Source organism: Pagrus pagrus (assembly GCF_965226575.1).
Source record: "Pagrus pagrus genome assembly, chromosome: 11".
NCBI classification, from domain to species: domain Eukaryota; kingdom Metazoa; phylum Chordata; class Actinopteri; order Spariformes; family Sparidae; genus Pagrus; species Pagrus pagrus.
In genome coordinates this window covers 6,825,406-6,846,146 of record NC_140195.1, presented here as the reverse complement: position 1 = coordinate 6,846,146, position 20,741 = coordinate 6,825,406, and the positions used below count along the sequence as shown (strand labels likewise).

General features: G+C 40.2%; 2 protein-coding genes across 3 annotated transcripts in view; one reads left to right on the top strand and one right to left on the bottom strand.

The window, feature by feature from the left end:
• klhl12 (kelch-like family member 12) overlaps positions 1 to 20,741 on the bottom strand; it is a 112,464-nt gene that overhangs the window by 90,106 nt on the left and 1,617 nt on the right. For both annotated transcript variants that reach the window (XM_084367224.1, XM_084367227.1), the window contains exon 2: positions 20,627 to 20,695. The gene's annotated coding sequence lies outside the window, so the exon portion shown is untranslated. The remainder of the gene's footprint in view (positions 1 to 20,626; positions 20,696 to 20,741) is intronic.
• scrt2 (scratch family zinc finger 2) lies at positions 6,313 to 15,498 on the top strand. Its single transcript, XM_084367553.1, has 2 exons — positions 6,313 to 7,405; positions 10,802 to 15,498. The coding sequence occupies exons 1-2, from the start codon at positions 7,246 to 7,248 to the stop codon at positions 11,596 to 11,598; spliced, it is 957 nt and encodes a 318-aa protein (XP_084223679.1). The 5' UTR covers positions 6,313 to 7,245; the 3' UTR covers positions 11,599 to 15,498.

Sequence of the window (20,741 nt, the reverse complement as noted above, 5' to 3'; positions counted from 1 at the left end):
TGAATCCTCAGAAAGAAAATTAGTATCTGGTGTGTGATTGTTCTCCAGACTTGCTGCTGCTGCTGCTGCTGCTGCTGCACACAACAGTGAGTAATCTTTCTGCCGGGCTGCTCCATCCATGCAGCATGCATGCAAATCTGTCCATTTGTTGTCTAATTTTAAACACGCTGATACCATCTCACTAATGCATTTGCTCTTCCTTTGCGTGGAAGTACAAATTGGAAACGACAGTCTATTACCCACTGCTCTGACCTTCGTGATGGAACATAATGTGGAAAAAACCTACGATGCCTTTATTTGAAGGAGGGAGGGCGAGGACACAGTGGTGATTAATTAACCCAATTAATTTAGACTAAGATTATCTGAACAATTATTTCTCGATAAATCAGAGCAAGGTGTGATGATGACTATTATGGTTAATGTTTAATTACAGTGCGGTACTAGGAACACAGTGAAACGCTTATGAATGTCTTTGGCTGTTAATGAAGTTATTATTCTATTTCTTTTGTAATAGAAAATAGGTTTTGGGAGACATGAAGAAGAAATCCCCTTCCACAGCAAATGTATTCAAAGTCAAGGAAATGTTCGACATATTGAGATAAACAGTTATGGGCTTTCTTGACAAGGGTTACATGAGAAGTTTGATACTACTCACATGTTTGCACGTAGTATTAATCTCAGCCAGCAGCAGGCTAACGTAGCTTAGCATAACAACAGGAAACAGGGACAAACAGCTAAGCTTTCTCTGTTCAAAGATTTAAAAATCCACTAATCAAGGGGTTTACGAGGGGTTGTGTATTGGACTTTTTCTTGGCGGGCACCAATCAGTCCAAATCATCAATCGACTCCATAAATAAAACAATTAAACAACAAACTACATCACTGGTCCATGCTCTCCAGAATAACAAGTGTCATCTGATCTTAAACCACAGTGGTTAAGGTTTGATTAGCTAATACTCACAAACAACATGTTTAAATCAACCAATGTCATAAATATTTGTAAAGAACAACTGAATAAAAAGTACGTCCAGTAGTTGGGGTGGGCAGTGTAGCAGTGGCCAATAGTTCAAGACACGGCCACAGGACAAGAGGAAGACCTTTTTTAAAAAAACTTTTTGAGGGCAGGTTGTCATTGTTATTTCTGACAAACAGTTGCTACAGAACCGCTGGGAGGAGATTGGACCGTGGCGAAGAAAAAGTGGAGGCCCGTGTGAGACCGATTTGACTCTGAGCTGCGCCCTCTAGTGGTTGCATTGCAAAACATCTATGACAACGTGAAGGACGCATGGAAGCAGTGACGGTTATAGCGTTTGAAACGGACATATCCATTTTCGTACATAAAACGAGAATAAATTAGCCTTTGCATTCATCAGGTGGACAGAAAAAAACACTATATCTAAATGATAATGCTGCTCTTTAACTCAAGCATAATATGTGAGCAGGGTTTAGCAACAAGATGGATTTAAATCCAATCATTTGATACCATAAAATGGCACATTGCAAATTTTATACACAGGTTTTTGTATGAGTCAAACAAACACAAGCTTACGTCTTAATCACTGAGCGTTAGAGGTGTTGGTAGGCTGATTTTGTTTCCTTTTTAAAGAGGTAGGCTATCTGAGTCTCCCTGTTCCCAGTCTTTGTGAGAAGCTAACCAGCTGCTGGTGGTTACTTCTCATTTAATGTAAAGGCACAAGAGCAGCAACTTCACAAACTCTTGGAAAAAGAGCTTCTCTCAGAATATCAAACGATTTTTTCAATACCAAATGTTTGAAACTGTAACCCACATTTTGATCAGGCTTTTTTTTGCCTGTGCACAAAAGAAATTATCTGAGCCTTGGAAGCTGTCACATTTGTTCTTAGTGGCTGACATGAGAGCGCCTTGCTGAGCATGATAGTGGGTAGCTGGTAGAGATTTCATATGGTTTATTGCTCCCACTTTCACTGAGGTTATTTATTGAACTGCCATCATGGCCCCTTGCTCTCCACAGCCACCCAATGCCTCTGTGCCCCTCAGTGTGATAGAGGAATTTATGCCACATGAACAGCATACTGAGCTCGAGTTTAAGTGTTATTAAGAAGCATCACTCATGCATAGGATACTATTTACAGTAATACATTCACACATGCGGCGACTTCCTCTGACGGCTCTTGAAGGAAAAATGATGATAGATTGTGTGCAGGGTGTGAGGCTACAAGAGAGAGCAGGGGGGAGACGGAGGGGAAACTAGGCTTCAAGTATTCCACAGGCTAAATGAAGAACAAACATGCACCATACAAGACAGTGAAGGAGAAAAGATTATCATCTGGAGATGAAAGGCAGGGAGAGAGAGAGGGAGAGAGAGATTCATTCACTGCCACACAGCTGTCTTATTTGCAAGGTGTTGAGAAACCACTTTTTTTCCCCTCCAAGAGGATGAAAAGATTCTTCTGAAGCCAAAAGGGTCTGCTATCATTTTTGGGCAGCTTGAGCGGTAGAGATGTTATTAGCATAAATTATCTCCCCCACCAAAGAGATACGAACATGCTAGCTCCTTTCTGCTTTTCACACTTAATTGCCCTATTTACTGAACAGTTGCCCATGGACAACAAATGCACACACGCTCCGAGATGCATACAGGACAACAGGCAGACACAAGCCAAATAGGGCATGAGTGATACACTGAACTATCTGCCAAACAGCATTAGATACAGTACGGCTGGGGAAGCTGTTAAGACCCATTCAGACTTCATGTTGGACTGTGAATCCACAGCAAAATGTTAAATATTGGCTTCATGACCTTCTTCACTGAGCCATATTTGACCATGTTTGATAAAAAGGGGATTTTGGCGCAAAATGCATGCATGAATGTTGCTACAAAATGTCTTTAAAGGAAACACTAAACACGGATTTTCTTTTAAAAATGAATACTTGTTGCATCCAATGTGTGTTTATATTCTATTTTAAACTTTTTAATCATCTGCAGTTTTTCTAAAGAGCACAACAGCCTCCTGCTGCAGCAGCTCAGAAAAGCCTCATTGAAGTGACCCAGTAAGCAAGAGTGAGGTGAATTATAGATGGCTATGCTTAATGGACTCTTAGCTTCTCTTCACCTAGCCCAACAAGCTCAGAGTGACGTTATATAAGCAGTGCCAAGTATGAGGCGCTTAAGTTTCAGGTTTAATGCATCAGAGTCATATTTTCTGTTTAGTAATTCTTCTTTTTTTCATGTCGAGTGTCTGAATTAGCTGGAAGTTAAATGATTAAACAGACCTCACATCTGTAAATGGAGATAATAAATGTTCCTGTGACGGGGTAATTGTCGGTGGTGTCTCTTGTGGAACAGTGTGAAGGAACAAATCAACTAGATTGAGTTCATTCATTCGGCCGGCCAGGTCATCTCCATAACCCTGGAGGGCCATACAGGATGTTAATGAGGCTGACTGTATCACAGCCTCCACCCCCTCCCATCTGACCAGCAGCACCGCAGCGTAAAAACCATTCCTCCAGCCCGAGGGGGTCTGTCGCTATGGTAACGTCCTGAGGCAGTGACCACATGTCAGAGGGAGTCTGGGGGCCATAAGTGGACCCCAGCTCAGGCATGAGGAGGAGGAGGAGGAGGAGGAGGAGGTGGAAGAGGAGGAAACCATTGGCAGTGAGTTGCCTGCTGCAGGATGCAAGTAACCTGAGAGATGTTTCAATCACAGTGTTTCCTTTTGTTTGACTCAATTCACCTCTAACCTGTAGCTCACTTGTTGCTCTCATTCTTTAATATATCAGTTACATTCATATGTGATGGGCTGGTGTAGAATTTAATTATAATTAATTTGAAGAATATGTTAATGTTAAGCAAGAAACTGAACCTAGGCATAAACAATTTAATCTAACACTACTGTTACCATGCTGGATGCTTGATCTCTTCATTAGTTACAGGTGGCCTCCTCCACTATCAGCTTTGGCTGGATGACATAAAAGGATGAGTTCACCCACAAAATCCAGTTATTATCTCCTCATCCTCATGCTGATGGAAAGTCAGGTGATGTTTCATAGTCCACAAAACATTTCCGGTTCTTCACAGCAAAACAGTGTTGCAGCATTCTCCTAAATAACTGAAATAAAACATAAATAGCTCAAGAAACCACAAGATCCCAAAGTTATTTGAAAAGACGTTATTTACACTACCGATGCATGGTTGAGTTCGTGCAAACACTTCAGACCCACCTGTAGTGAAGAATTTGGCTTTAAAAAGGGTGCAAATAACGTAATAAATGGTATACACATGCTAATTTTGGTTAAAAAGTAGTTTGAGTGTTTTTCGTATTAACATAAAATCATTAACTTCATTGAAAAAACAATTAATACATTTTTAAGGGAAAATATAACGAAAATAGTTCCAGTTCCAGCCCAATAATTGATTTATTGCCCAGTTTCCTCAAAACTCCACAAACTTGGCATATTAATGTGAGTGTTCCATGTTTTTACAGAAGAAAACTGTTTGTGCTCCACTGCTCGGTACAAAGAGCAGAATAATGAGAGCTTCTGCCAGATATGAGCTGTAGTTCAGGAAGCATCAGGTTTGAGAAGCTGTTGGAAAAAGCTCAATATGAGTCAAAGAGGGTTCATTGTTTATTTAACCTCTCTTCTCCCTGGAATAAAGTCTGAAGAATAATTCAACAGCAACAAAGATTTGTTTTTTTCTCATGAACAAATCACGATCATTGCAACAACCCAAACAAATCAACACCAGAAGAATGTTTATGATGAGAGGCTTGATCAGTAAAATATATATAATACTGGTGCATTTAGATAATTAAAGACTTGGAAATTATTACTTTGTGTAAAATACTGCATCAAAGGGTGACTCATAAAAAAGATACTTCATCCCAAAAACTAAAATAAAAAACCCCACACCACAGCTCATTGTTATAGACAATGATTCTTCCACTGACCTTACTCGTCCTTGCCTCTGCACTATAAGCTTGGCTTGGTGACAGAAATGTGAACTTGTGCTGTAATGTACAATCACACACGTGTGATAAATCCTAACCTCACTGATTTAACACCTTCCCCTGTTGAAACCGGCCGCGAGCAGGCTGCAGGGTCACTGTTTGTGGTGGGGATGATTTAGAGAGACCCAGGCGAGGGGGCACCCCTAAACGTCTGGATAGATCTACAACAGTTTGAACTACATACAAGCACAATTTTAGGATCAACATGGAAAATCTAAATATATTAAATCTTTTAAAATATGCTTTTTTTCCCAGGGGACTCTACAAGTGGTCTTTAAATGTTTTGGCAAGGCTGAATGTGATTTTTGATGATGCAACAAAAAAAATGTAATCATTATGAATATTATCAATCTATCTAACGGCACTTCTTACTGTACAGAACAGAAAGATAATTTGACTTTTCACTGTTGAAATAAATTAAATCATGTAAAATTAATACATTTTAATCTATTAATTGATTTGCGGAAAGCTGAAAAATTTAATCACCAATACCTTTATCTTTGTCGGTTTTATTTGACTTTAAATTGAATAATTTGGGGTTTTGAACTGCTGGACGCAGGAAACGAGCAATTTTAAGATGTGGTCTATGGTTTCTGAAAAACTGTAATGGGCCTTTTTCACAATTTTCTGACCTTTTATTGACAAAAAAATAAAGAAATATTTGAAAAATATGATAGGAAAATATCATGATAACACCACCATTACTGCTCAAACATACAACAGCCAACAACAAGGCCAAAATAATCAAAATAAAGCAGAAAAGAATGAACACGCAGATGTGCACTATTTTCTGATGCCTGCACCTGCTACACTTATATTATGTGTGATACAACAGAAACAGAAGTGTTAGTTTTCCTTGAACAGTCATTAATTTAGTTGACTTAATGCCGTAAGACATTAATTAATCAAACAAGTGAAGTGACACAAGTGTTTCCTGTTGATTGTGAATCAAACAGGTGCACCATTTCTACTCTACTTGAAAATGTTCCACTGTTGCTTTCAGAAACCACAACCAGATTTATTTTTTCATTACAGTTATTTAGCTTTCATTAATCTAATAAGAGAAGAGTAAATGTTGAGCTCTAATGGAAAAACAATGTATAATGTAGCATAAAATCCATAGAATGATCTAATGAGTCCACAAACCAACACAGAAAATATCTGGCCAATTTAGCAAGCATGGATCTAATTCTAGATTTCACCCTAATCAAAAAAAATGTAATTAATTAATCAGATAATTCACTGCCACGCATGGCAGGACACACATCTGTGCAGCGGTAATGGGAAGGGAGAGAGACGAGCTGTGCAGTGCAGCACTAGTACTTCCCCGTAGCCTGCTCGTCAACAGTGCTGGAATCTAGTGCAGCTTTTAAAAAAAAAAAGGTCCAGCACTCCCAGACGCTCAGATAACCTCGGCTGTACTGTACGTGTGCTCTCAGCATGCGAGTACAGTGCAGTGTGTCGAAGGGGCGCAAAGATCTGAGGCTGTTTGAGGTAACGGAGATGACATGAGGGAGGCAGCGCCTGTACAAGGCAAACATAAACTGTGCCACTTCATCTGAAAACAATGGGGGACAGGACACTGAGTGTGCTCTCATCCACATCTCCATTGTCTGCCCTCCTCTTTTACTCCTCCTCCGAGCATGGAGCATAAGCGGGGTGAAAGAGGGAGGGGAGGGGAGGAGAAGGGGGAGCAGCAGTGGGGGCAGTGGGGGTCTGGCTGTGTTCTTTCTCCTCTGTCTGTGTGCGAATGCACAGACGGTTCAGTAGTAATTTGATGTGTGTCCCCGGGGACATTTGATGGATTAAAGCTAAGCAGCTCCATTTCGCAGCACCACCTGATCTTCCACTGCCTGTGCCCCATATAAAGGCTGGCGTGATTGCTGATCTCAGCTAGTCTGACAGTCTCTCTCTCTCCCTCCTCTCTCTGTCTGTCTCCATCTCTTCTCTTCCTCACTGGTCCCTTAAGCCTGCTGCATCACAGGAGCTATCCAGTGCTGAACAGGATCGCTTTTATTTTTTATTTTTTTATTTTTCTGGGGGAAGCTGGGGGAGCCAGAGAGTATCACACAGCATTGCCGTCAGCCTTGTTCTCCACTGGTTTCCATTTTCTTTCATATCTTATGTTTTTGGCCGCTGTCTTCACATTAACCAAAAGGATTACCGTCAAGCCGGCTCTGCTCGTGTGCTTCCTCAGAGGGTCTTTTATTTTCGCTCATGCGTTTTTCTCAGCTCTGTGTTTTTATCCATTGAAACATGCCCCGCTCATTTTTGGTGAAGAAGATCAAGCTTGATGATTTCTCTTCGTCCAATGTGGCAAACTCCAATCATCACCACCACCTGGACGACTCGTTCACTTTTGCACGCTCCATCACAGACTCGGTGACCAGCCTTGGGGTTCGTCTCAGTGAGAATGGTGAGTTAACATGCCTCTAGTCTTCTGCCCCGCTCCAGTTAAAGATGTGCGAGCACTCTCGCTTGTAGACCACTCCGGTGCTGATTTTAGCTTGTCTGACATTTCCACACGCACAGATGGTAGCCTCTTTTGTTTTTCTGTCGGGAGAGATTTAATTTTGCTTCAGCCAATAACATGCTCGTAGTGTGTAAATTAGTGTGAGATGTTTCGTTCAGCCAGCTGATTTTTGCATCAATATCCGAAATAATCCCCTACAGAGGCACCCCACCCCCATCACCCTGCTCCCAGACTTTTGTTTTTTGACTCCAGTGAAGGACAGACACAATTCAGGTCACAGCCACGGATTAGCTTATGTAAATAGGGAACAAAACGTGTGTATAATCAGGAGAAGCTCCCGTTACGTATTTGTATGACTGTACCAATCCCGTGTTGGCTGAACACACATCGACTGACTATATCTGGTCATGATGTGGACTAAAAAAATCATGAATATGAGAGATGAGTATCGGATGATACATTTGTCCTTAGCTGTTATTGTCCTTGAGTTCCCATCACGGTCCGATCCTCCCTTGCCCCCCTCTTCCCGTCCAAATGGAGCATGCACAGTCTCCCCACCCCCATCGCTCCACTACATCTTTCTCTTCCTTCCGGGCATTTGAAAACTAGCAGGGGTTAGAGTTTCAGCCGTGCAGGCCTATCGTCGCCACAAGAGACATCAACACACTGTACAGTACAGCCAGGAGGGAGGTGGGGAGCTGGGCTGAAGGGATGGCAAAGGGAAGGAGAAAAAGGAGACAAAAATGCTTGGGGCAGCAATGAGGCTTGATCACGTGACGGAGGTTGTACAGTAAACATGAAGAAAGGCACATAGCTGCACTGTGGTCAACACACGGTCCGGCCACAGTGAGCTCCAGTCGGAGCTGAGTGGCGACCTTCACTTTCACGGTCTGCTTAAAGCTCGCCGCTTCCATTTTGTGGCCACGTTTAGAGGGCCATATGTGTGTCTTTGTTGTGATTTGTCAGGATATTTTCACAGTGAGAGAGGCTTTACAGTCCACAGCTAAATGTTGTGACGATGCCCACCTGTTATTCAATAACAACACTCAGTGAAATTTCAGACGGATCAGGATTAGCAGCTTTAACAAACATGTCTGGGCTGTTTAATAAACTATGATGGTTTGCTAAATATTAAATAACAAGAAATAAAAACATGAGCTTTCTTTATATTTACAGGGTATATTTCAAAGCTTGTAAAGGCTTATTTAGATTTCCTGCTGCAGGATTTGATATTATTCTTAATGTTTAATTATTGTCTCTCTCTATTGTTCCTGAATCTATTGTTCAACACCATGAAAAATAAGCATGATATTAAAAAGAAGAAAAGAACAATAAGGCACTACATTGGTGTTGACAAAAGGCGCTTAATTCTAACAAAAGAATCGTCCTTTCCATGTCGAGTCAAAAAAAAGAAAAAGAAGCAAAATAAAAGACATTTTTAGCGTGGAGCCTGAAATACCTAACATCAGCACTTCTGCCGTGCCAGCAGATTTTCGTTCCCCCCATTGTGGAGACATTTGACTTGAGTGTCTGTCGAACAACAAAGAGGGCTGGCTGAGAGGGTCCATTAATTACATGCTTACTTTGCATTAGAGAAATGAGTCTATGAGCTGTAAAGGCTGATACAGCACGAGTCCTGAATGATGAGCTCCATGTCTGACCTTGGGTAATTGAAACATAGCAAACAGGTCTGCTTACACTGATACAGTATGTTTTGTTGAAATAAATCTTAGCAAAATAAAAGCCATATTGTTGAATGTAGTGCTGTGAAATAGGTGGATGTATAAAGGGGACTTGTTGAAGCTGCAGCATTTGAAAAACTAATTGCGTTTTTAAAAAGATAAATAATTTTTGCTCTTTTTAAATTTTAAAAGAGAGTGTTGCTCTCTCTCGGACAAACACCACCTGTGTAGTTTAAAACGTTGAACCCATGTGGTGCTGCATAACATGTGCACAATCCTGGTGTTTCCCTGTCCCCGGGTGTCATGGTCATGTCTTTGACAGAGAGGCTGTGTGAGCAGAAACCCTTGGGACTGGAGATGCTGTAGTAAGAGAGCACTTCAACTGATTTCTTAATGGCCTGTTTCTTGAAGGCACTTCAGCGTGCTTGCTGCTGTAGACAGGTGACCCTTCTTCACAAACAATGTGTGTGATGCCATGTCTAACATTATCGGGCCTCGAGCACACTGAGCTCAATAAACTATTATTGTGTGTCGAAGATACTTGATCTGTTCCTCGCGCTATTTCTATCTTCTCACTGTTCTAACAGCTGCACTATTTTACATATGATAGACTATTGATCAGTTCTAAACTTTGAATTTCATTAAAAAGCAGTCAATAACTAATTTCCACTGCTTGCTGCACACAGTGCTTAGGAATGGCTTTTTTTCTGCAGTCATGCACTATTTCTCTCAGGAAAGGAATTTCACCACATTTTATATTTGTACTCATGTGTTCAGTCTATAGAATATCAACCCTGGAGGTAAAATGCATTTAGTATTTATTAAGCTGCTGATATTCACAGCATAAGAATAAATTGAGTGCTGTTTGGATGCATTGAGCTGCCAGCAAGCCTTTTAGCTCCTCTGGCACAGGGCTGCTTTGGAGGGAAAGGAAAGACATGAATGATGCCAACAAAAATATATCTTTCTGAAATCATGCTCTGTACAGTTCGGGACATTTAAATCACTTGTGGTGCTTTGTGCGTAAACCTGCTTCACAAAGTATCATGAAAATTCGACAGGATGCAAGAAGTTAATTTGGTCTAAAACCAAAAATCAGAGATGCAACCTGTTGTGAGGTGTGGATTTCAGAAGACGTTAAAAAATGAATAAAAACCCTTTCAAAAATAAAAATAAAGCTGTAGAAATGAGGTATTTGTTAAGATTTAGAGTTGAAACATGATTCTGTCTGTTTGACTCGCAATGCCAGGACTCACAGAGCATTCATTAAGGAGACAGGCCGCAGCTACAGGGGGCTGACATACCATGGATGAAGAAAAGGAAGTCTAATCAATGAGACTACTTTATTTAAGAGGGGCTTTAATGTGCATCTTCTTACACAGAAGACTTCTTTGATGAGCTATTATCTAGTGCTCATCCTCACTGTAAAATTGCAATCTTCCTAAATGCATCTTGTTTTCCTGCATCACTGCACTATTGTCCGTACAACCTGTGAGCTGTGGAAAAAATGCAATTAGCTCTGTGCTGCCACTCACTCTTTCACCATTTTACGAAGGGCAATCATCCAAGATGATAATCATGTAATCACCAGCATGTCACTGTGTCCTTATCCATCACAACCCCTGGCCAACTGTGTTTGCGTGTGTCTCTTACTCAGGCTACATCCAGGATTACATCACGCCATCTGTATACCAGGAGGAGAAGAAGATGGAGCACAAGCTGGCGTCGCCGGTGTCAGATCCCCTGTACACCCCCGTGAGCAGTGGAGGGGAGTACTGTGACCCCGACCTGAAGCACCCCGACAGCCCCCAGTCTGGCATGACAGCCAGCGGCTTCTACAGTGGTGAATCGGAGGCCCTGGCCGAGGGTTACACCATGGATGCCTTCTTCATCTCCGACGGGCGCTCAAGGCGGAAGGGAGACACCGAGAGTCATGGAGGAGGATCAAGAAGCAGCAGTGCCAATGGGGGTCAGGAGAGGGGAGCCGGCACGCCTCGTCACACCTGCAACGAGTGCGGCAAGACGTACGCCACCTCCTCCAACCTTAGCAGACACAAGCAGACGCACCGCAGCCTGGACAGCAAGATGGCCCGCAAGTGTCCCACCTGTAATAAAGTATACGTGTCCATGCCGGCGTTGGCCATGCACATCCTCACCCACGACCTCAAGCACAAGTGCGATGTGTGCAGCAAAGCCTTCAGCCGGCCGTGGCTCCTTCAAGGCCACATGCGCTCGCACACGGGGGAGAAGCCCTTTGCCTGCGCACACTGTGGCAAAGCCTTTGCTGACCGTTCAAACCTCCGCGCCCACATGCAAACACACTCTGCCTTCAAGCACTACAGATGCAAGCGCTGCAATAAGACCTTCGCTCTCAAGTCCTACCTGAACAAGCACTATGAGTCAGCTTGCTTCAAGGGCTCTGCAGACGAAGACGACTCTGGATCAGAAAACTAACCACAAGGAAGAAGCAAAATTTTGAACCCCTGTTGTAGGTTCACAACCAATAACCCTGTTCACTCTGCCCTCCATGCCTTTTTTCTTCCCTTTTTTTAGAAAGCAATATTTTCACTGAGATTACGTGAAGAAACTCTAATGATTATGGCAAAGACAATTTCAAAAGATGCTGGATTTTTTCCCTGCACAGTAGCTAATCGTCCACAGAAACATACAATCAAACAACCTTCCCCCAAATAGAGACTGTAGATGATAGTTGTACACAATTAAGCAACATGTGCTCGTATGAAGTGGGCATATGTCAACACACACACTAACAACACTCACACACACACACACACTAACAACACTCACACAGACATGTATGCACACACACAAACAAACACACATCAATGTACGCACGTGTGCACACACACACATCAACACACTTACACACACGGTTATATATGAGGCCTGGCATGTGAATTTTTATCAATGACTATAATGATATTGATATCAATAGTAATAATATTTAGATTCCTGATATTTTATAGCAAATAGTAATGAGAAAAAGAAAAAAAAACATAAAAAAGGACTAACAGTGTTCTTTTGTTTTTTTAGAGACAAAATGACCTCTTGTATTTTTATGCTGCTTTTTATTTGCTAAGAATTGAATTCTTTTGCAACTGCCAACATGAACTTTTTATGAAAATGTGAACTATGACAGTATTTGCAAAAAAGGGAGATCATTTTAAAAGGTAAAAAGACAAAACCCTTTTTTCCACACCAATGTTTCAATTCAACGGATGTTATTTTTCTATTTGATTTTTCTAAATTTATTTTTTTGTGCTTATTATCCCTTGTTGGTCAAAAGCATCTTTGTAACTGTGGGTATTCAAAAAAAAAAGGTAATTTAAATAAGCTAAAGGCCATAGGTCATTCAATTCAATTCTGCAAGAGCAGTGATTTTAAAATGTTTAGCAGGCCTGTTGAACAGGTTTTCACTCACTCCGTCTGATCAAATTCATAGTCTCACCCTGATGTACAGACTTGGAGAAAAAACACTGGGAGCCAGACCAAATGATCTATTGTTATAAGTGCCATGTGCGGTCGACTCGTCTATAGCAATGAAAACTCGCTGTTCTTCCTCCACCATGGTGGCTTGCATAAACTCTGCTGCCTTTATGGTGCATCGTCCCGTCTTAAAGAGCAATCTTCTCTTCACCCAGTGTTTGAGGTGCTCCCCCTCCACCAGTGTTACCTCAGAGTGAAGGTATGGACTCACACACCCTCAGTTACAAAGTGACAGTCAAATTATTCTGTTTGTCTGTTTTATATGTCGCTCAAAGCTCCGCCCACGGTTTAGATGCATACCATCTATTTATCATGTAAATACTTTATTTATCGACCTATTTATTTATTTATTTATTTATTTACCTTATTTTTGTGTATTTATTGAAGACTTGCTTATTTGTTAATTATCATGTATTTATTTATTGTTTATAATTTAAAAAATGAACATCCATTGACCTTGTAAGATGCTGCTGATCTTCAAAGAAAATGTTTATATGCATGAAAACTGTAGAGAGTCCGTGGGACTTAGTTTTTTTAAAGAGGAACAATGTACAGTACCAGTGCTAGGACACTTCCAAAACAAATGAATGCAGAAATACTTTTGTTTTTCGTGGCAATAACTTTACTGACAAAGCAATTGACATGTGTAACAATCACAGCTGTCCTGTTTTCAGTCAATTTAGGGCAATAAAAAGAATCAATGTAAACGAAACACTAAAATATTCTCCATCGTGCTGTTTTCTAAAAAGTCCACTGGAGATTTTTGGCCCCTTTTCGTCTTTAAATCTCAGGCAATAATTAATTTCTAGAAATGGCCGACGCTGATGTGCATGTACACACCGGCATGAAAATGTAACACTATTGGTTTGTTAAATTTAGAGAGCCAAATAATGTAGGTGTACTCGAGTTACACCAAGGTTTCCAAGGTGCAAAAGCAATAATTATAGTTATGCAGTACTCAATCCTTTCTACAGCAAGTCCAAAACTGCTACAAGTGTTAATTCGACTGGAAAAGGCCGCTATTCTATAATATCATTATCATTTTAAATGTCTCTTTTGTTTTAAAAAGCAACCAGGTAAAAAAAAATCTCTTCTGGCAGCTGAATTGCGGGTATGATTTGACTGAATTGCTAGAAGGTTACGTATTACACAACAGGATTACAATAATTCTCATTTAGGTCACTGACATAATAAAGCATTTAATTATAGCCAAATTCAAAGTCATTACTGCTTCCAAATTATTCTGCACAGTTTCAAACAGCTAAGCAAATCTCTGAGGTGTCAAAGGAGAGGATCCCCCTGAGACAACATAAGGTTGGAGGTATATACGTCTTAACCAGCACTAATGGAAATGATCTTGATGTGAACTGTCTTGGCAGAGAAAGTTTTCGAGATTATTGTAATAAAACGACGCGCTGTCATGCACTTCCAACTCCCCCATCATTTGTCCCTCCTCTCCCCTCCCCTACCAGCCGTCCTCATCCCATCCCAACTGCCTCTAAACAGACGCACCGAGGATGAGATGTGCTGAAGTGGGATTGGCGGAGGGTGGCGGAGTGTGGGAGGATAACAGGTGTTTGCAGACAGACTGCAGATAGGGAGCGTAATTGAGTCGGTGAGCGACCTCCAAGGGGAAGGTCAAGCACCAGCAGGCAAATGCACTGTCAGCTATTTGCATATTCCAAATGGATGACACGATCGCAGTAATGCTGAGCTCGCCGTTAAAAAAAACAACAAAAAAAAACATAAAAGTGTGGAGAAAAGAGAGAAAAGAGGTGTTTCTGCTCTGTTTGTCAGTCCTCTCCTCCCCGTTTCACCATCATCCTGTCAATGGTCGTTTAAGTGCTACAGCTGAATCACTGCATGAGAGCATCCAAACCACCTGTCTCCTGATTAACTTGCAGAACACACAGTTTGGCACGACGCTGTATTATTGAACTAATGCAGAAATCGCTACTTCCTATAGATCCTTTTTTTAAAAATGTTTACTATTTTACTATGGGGCAGATATAATGCATCTCCACAACCTGGGGACTGTGTTTTAATAAGGCAGATGAAAGTGATGAGATCATTAAAAACATCGATTGGAAATGTACTGTAGGCTTCTTTATCTAGCAGTACTACAGATCGTCCTCAGAGAATATATCAATCACAAGCAAAGGAGGCACAGTTTGATTCTAAACTTCTGAATTTAGATGTAGGGAAACATTGTTCCTCTTTGATGATTTTGTACATAGATTTGTAAATATATCACAGCAATAATATGACAATGCATGTAGACATTTAATTGCTCTTTTTCTATTCATGTTGTCTTTTTTTTTTTTTACTTAAAAAAAAAAGAGACAAATACAGGTACCAATTGCAGTCTGGGTGGCCATGTGAATCAGGGAGTGTCTTGATTAAAAAGCTATCTGTTGTAAGTTACAAACAAAAACTTCAAACTCTGTGTATTCTCAAAGATTTGATCATGTTCCGTATGATTTTTCTTTCTGTTCTTGTTTTCTCTTTTTTTTTAATGTGCCCGGCTTGGCTGCGCAATGAAAAAGTGCCAAAAAGTATGATTTCCATGACAAAAGCCTTCAACATATGGTTGGCTGCTTGAATCCTTCCATATGGTCCTCAAAGAAAAAAAAGTGATTAAGATTTTCCACTTTCTTCTTCTCTCTCTCTCTCTCTCTCTCGCTCTCTCTCTCTCTCTTTATCTCTCTATCTCTCTGTTCCAGCTGAGTATGAAGAAACTTAAGCCATGATTGCTGAGGGGTGTTTTGATTTATCCTGTTCTGCTACAATTAATAATGATGACAACAATAGCAATGATAACGTTAATAAAAACAATAGCACAAGGAATCTGCAAGTCCACTCTTATTTCTTTTAAATAGGAAAATTTGATCAAAGGACAAAATGGTATTTTTTAAATTTTTTTCACACACACACACACACACACACACACACACAAACACATCCTGCAGATGTTTGTTGACAGGCCAACCTGTTCATTAAATTAACTGTGTACAGGTCTTTACATCTTTCTTACACCTTTGTCTCATATCAATATAATATAAAACACACTGAGAAAAATACTGAATCTGGAGTCTGTGTGAAATAGCCCTTAGTCAACATTAACACAGTGAGTAATTATACTTGAATTTAATGTGCCAATAGCTGTAGCCTCCTCTGTCAATGTTTGATCAATCTTATGAGCTTTACTGTCAATTTACTAACTTTTAATTTCACCGCTACGAGGCACAAAAATGCCAACATCCTTTGTTTTTTCTACAGCAGCTGAGAGCAGGAACTGGTCACCTGACAACACCAATATAGCTTTGAATAAGAGTTCCTGAGATGTCGGCGTTATCAAAAGCAGAGGCATCTGTTCCACCACTATTAAGCCCTTCCTGGTCATTAAATTTTAATGGAACATTGATTTTATGCTGGAACTACTCTTTCTGAGTGACTCAAAAGCCAGAGAAAAATATGGAACAAAATAAAAATGAATCATGACAGCGGACAGGGATTATTATTCTGGGGCTTTTCTTGATTGGTTTCCAGGGAATATACAACACTTGAATTCAATCGCTTCTGTCCTTCAGTGTCCTCCAGCAGCACAGCGGCAGTATAATGAGACAGCAGGCAGAGCAGAGCAGAGCAGAGCAGAGCAGGGACTCAGAAACAAGACACTTTGCTGCACTCGCCTCTCTTCAGTGTGGGAAAGCAGTGATTGCCTTTGCTGCTGTTACACACTGATATGCTGGTTATGTTGCTAAAGGTAAACACATGACTAAATAAATTGTCAAAAGACAAGTTTACAACCAAGTGTTGATTCTCAAAAGCTACCAGCGCTGCAGATGAGGATGTTTCAGACCGCATATCAACATTCATGTGCAGTACTCACTCAAACTTTACCCTGGCAGATGTTGTCCCTTATCACATTTTATGATGAAAGTAAATAACTGATTTCATTACATGGCAAAGGACTATAAAATGGGGACGCGTGCAATCCAATTACATCACCCGTGGTTGTGCTGTGTGTGTAAAAACAGCGGCAATGAGTGATCAGCACGAGGAGGCAGGTATGGGGACTATGACCCTTCATACATATTCCTGCAACACTCCACAGACAGCCACGCTCACTCAGAGTATATTATCGAGTAAATTATTGAAAACAAGCTGCAAAATTGAGCGAGCCAGATTCACACTTCAAAGATATTGACCTGAGAATGGCATCATCTTCTGAGTGACTGTCTGAGAGGAAATATAACAGCCTTCTGATGGGGTGAGGGGCTACTCTGAGGTTACTGCATAGATCTACCTACAGCAGCAGATACAGCTGTAAGACGACGCAAACTGGAGCAAGAAACAATGTTGGACTATATGTAGGAGAACATTATATATTCAAATTTGCAATCTGCTTTCCTGACAAATTATTTTTATTGCTAAGATGACAGGTAAAAATAGGAATATGTAAAGTATTTTAGATGCAACTGGTGTCTTACACACGACACAGCAAACAACAGCTGAACTGACAAGTCAATTAATTGATTAGTCCATCAACAGAATTAATCAGCAACAATTGTGATTATCAAGTAATCGTTAAATAAGAAAAATAGTGACAATTTCTCTGGATCCAGCTTAAAAATGGAAACATTTGCTGTTTTTCTTCGTCTTACAGCGACAGTAAACTGACAGGGGGCTCTGGACTGATTTGAAGGTTTCACCTTGGGGTTTACCATTTTCCTCAGTTTACTGACATTAAATCAATTAATTGACAAAATAACCTGTGGATTAACTGATGAAAATATATGTTAGTTGCAACCCCACAGTGTTTAATCAAATTCTGATTTGCGTTGATCAGCAAAATCATCTCTATTGTTGAGAAAAACTGTAGAGCAATTAGTCGAAGATTTGATTAGTTAATCAACAGACAATTTTGATTATCAAGTAATCATTTGAGAATCTGCTCAGTTCTCTGGATCGAACTTAAAAATGGGTATATTTGTCGTTTTAATTTGTCTGAATATGACAGTAAACTAAATCTCTTCTGGGGCTTTGGGCTGATTTAAAGGTATCACCCCGGGGTGTAGCATTTTCCACACATTTAATTGAGAAAATCCCCCGCTGATTAATAGATTAAATTATTTGTTAGTTGCAGCCCAGCAAGGTTTAATCAAATTGTGATCTGTTTTGATCAGAGAAATCATCTCTACTGTTGAAAAAAACATTAGAGCTGAAACAATTAGTTGATGATTTGAGTAGTCAATCAACGGATAATTAATCTGCAGCAATTCTGATAATCATATAATCACTTCAGCTTCATTTCAAGCTCTAATCCCAAATATTTCATGGCTCTAGCCTCTCAAATGATAGTATGTTTGCTCATTTTTTATGTTTAGTATTATTTTAACTTGACTATAATTGGGCTTTGGACTGTTGGTTAGACAAAACTAGACATCTGCAGATGGCACCTTGCGATTTTTTCTCTTGTTCTGACATTTCATAGAGTAGACAATCCATTTATCTAATAAAAATCAACAAATGAATCAATAAAAAAAATCATTTCCTGTAGTCCTAAAATAATACTGAGTAAAAATATTCTAAATGGGTTTTCCCCGACGGGATTTTCATCAAATCACTATTTGCTGCAACTGGTGTTTCTCAATTGCCCACAGGTTGACTTAGCAAACAACAGTTAATCTTTATAATCAGAAAAACAATAATTTCTTGATTCAACACTGCTTAACTGGTGCAGGCCTTCGCTCTGACCCTTCACATACATCTGGCGCCATCTGTTGGCTGATCCCCAACTGTCAGCATCAACAATAAAACAACAAGCTATTTTCTGTTGATGATAGTGTCATCAGTTCAACTGGATAATTTAAATGCTCAAGGCTAATTAATAGTAAAAATGACACACATGAATCTCCAACAATCTTCATGTGACAACCAATCTGCATGCAAACTGACCAAAGTCACACAACAAGAATAGGTTAGTAAAACCATCCTGTTCAACCTGTCAGGGCCAACCAACTGTAACTGCCCCTTTAAGAGCTAACAGTTTGTCTTCTCACATTCTGCATCACAGGAGAGATGCTCATTAAAAGCGCCTCCATTCCTCACTGTTTCATCAAGTGAGACTGCCAAGCTCTTTAACTCAGTGTTCTTGATGTTTGTGCTGTTTGTGTAAAACCCATCTGTTTCCTCGTCTCTCTGTTGGCAGAGGGTCCACCTCATCCGTATGCTTCTCTTTTTGAAGTCATGTCAAAATCGCATTTTTATGCATCTAAGATATCCAACTTGTCATCAGCACTCAAGCAAAAGTCAAGGAGGGCATTCCTTAAATAGCTCCTTTTTCCCCTTCATATACAATACATGCAGAAACAAGGCGAGCAAATGAATTGCAGATGTGAGGTTTTTAGCATTTGTTTTACAGATAAATAGATTATTCTAATTGTGCTTTTGTGGCTATACGTATTTTAAAAAAGCTTAAACGCTTAAGAAAATATTTTTCTGCTTCTGTTTTCAAGGCAGAGTATAAGAATTGAAGTCTAAATAGATCTACAAATGGAAAATCTACAACTTATCACGTCTTAATAATCTCACGCCAAAGCACCACTTAATCTGTCTCTGGGTGAGGTTGGGGAGCAAATTTATTTCAAGGCAAGGAAGATCATTAAACAAAATTCCTGCTCTGGGCAGCTGCACTAAAAGGAGATAGCACAGAAAATAATTTCATAGGTTTAAGCAGCGAGAGCCACTAGTGAATAATCAACATCACTGAACAAATCAGTCACACATTCAGCCGCAAACACAGCGACATCCACTGTTGCTAAACCGTGTCACGATTTCAGACACATTCATCTATCACAAAGCTATAGTTTGAAGACTGAAAATCACCGTCAGAATAATTATCACTTTAAAAGCATGTCAACGTGTAAAAAAAAAAAAAAAAAAGAGAGAAGGTATAAATAAATATAGCTCACTTCCCTGTCGGAAGGCTGGCAGGTAATTTTCTCCAGCTGCTCTAAGTGTGACAATCCCACGGGGACTGAAATCTAATATTAACAGCAAATCATTATGTGGGAACTGTTCTTCCGTGACCTGCCGCTGTACCTGTGTGACTAACTCAATCTAAGTAATTGAGATATGTAAGCGACTAGAATACAGTCCTGCTGTGACAGCATAGGGTCACGCAGAGTGTAGTGGGACTCCAAACACACCTCAGCACCGCAGATGATTTACATGTCTATATGCTTTGACTGACAGGATCTCTTCTCTTCCTGTGATGCTGGTTTCTTTTGTATGATGAGGTGGTGTTTGATTGACAGCAAAGACACTTCTTGAATATGACATTTTATAGAGTGGTAAATGCCCAGGGGGGATATGTCACATACATATTTACTATACTGTAGTTATTCATACAGAAACACCAAGTCATGCAGCCAGCTGCATGATCCATGTCAGCATATTGCAGTCTAATTGGAGTTTTTCAGTTGTTTTTACACTGCACTGATGTCAGCTAAATTGCTTTTTAAGATTAAAAAAAGAAAAAGTATACAACGGCTTTCAAAACTAAGCTGTTCTGGGGGAAATTATGAACAGATTGTTGCTGCTACTGCGAAACTATCACTTGACAATAAGCCCGAAAAATGTGATTACATCTACTGCAACACCTATATTACAGTATGTCTTTGGTTCAGTTTAATCCTACAAGGATATATAACGTACTAATGATTATATACTATATATAGACCTCCTTCATGTTGCAACTGATCCCTTTGTGACCAATTAATCAACATAAAAGGCACTGCCATTGTAGTTCAAAGTATTTGTAATAATTCAATATAATGGCCTGCCTCTCCTGTCCAAGAAATCATTTTTAATTGTCTCATTATAGGATGCTGTAGCTGTGGTGTTGGAGAAAACAACAATAGTTCTGTTTCCGCTCCACTGCCACAGATCTTTGAAGCTTTCCACTTACCTGTGCAAAGCTGCGGGCCCAGACGTCCTTTTTTGTAACCACAGCAACCTGGCTGGCTCTTTGAAATCCCTGCAAAAATAGAAAATCACCAAGTAGCACACTTTGAAGGAGGGAG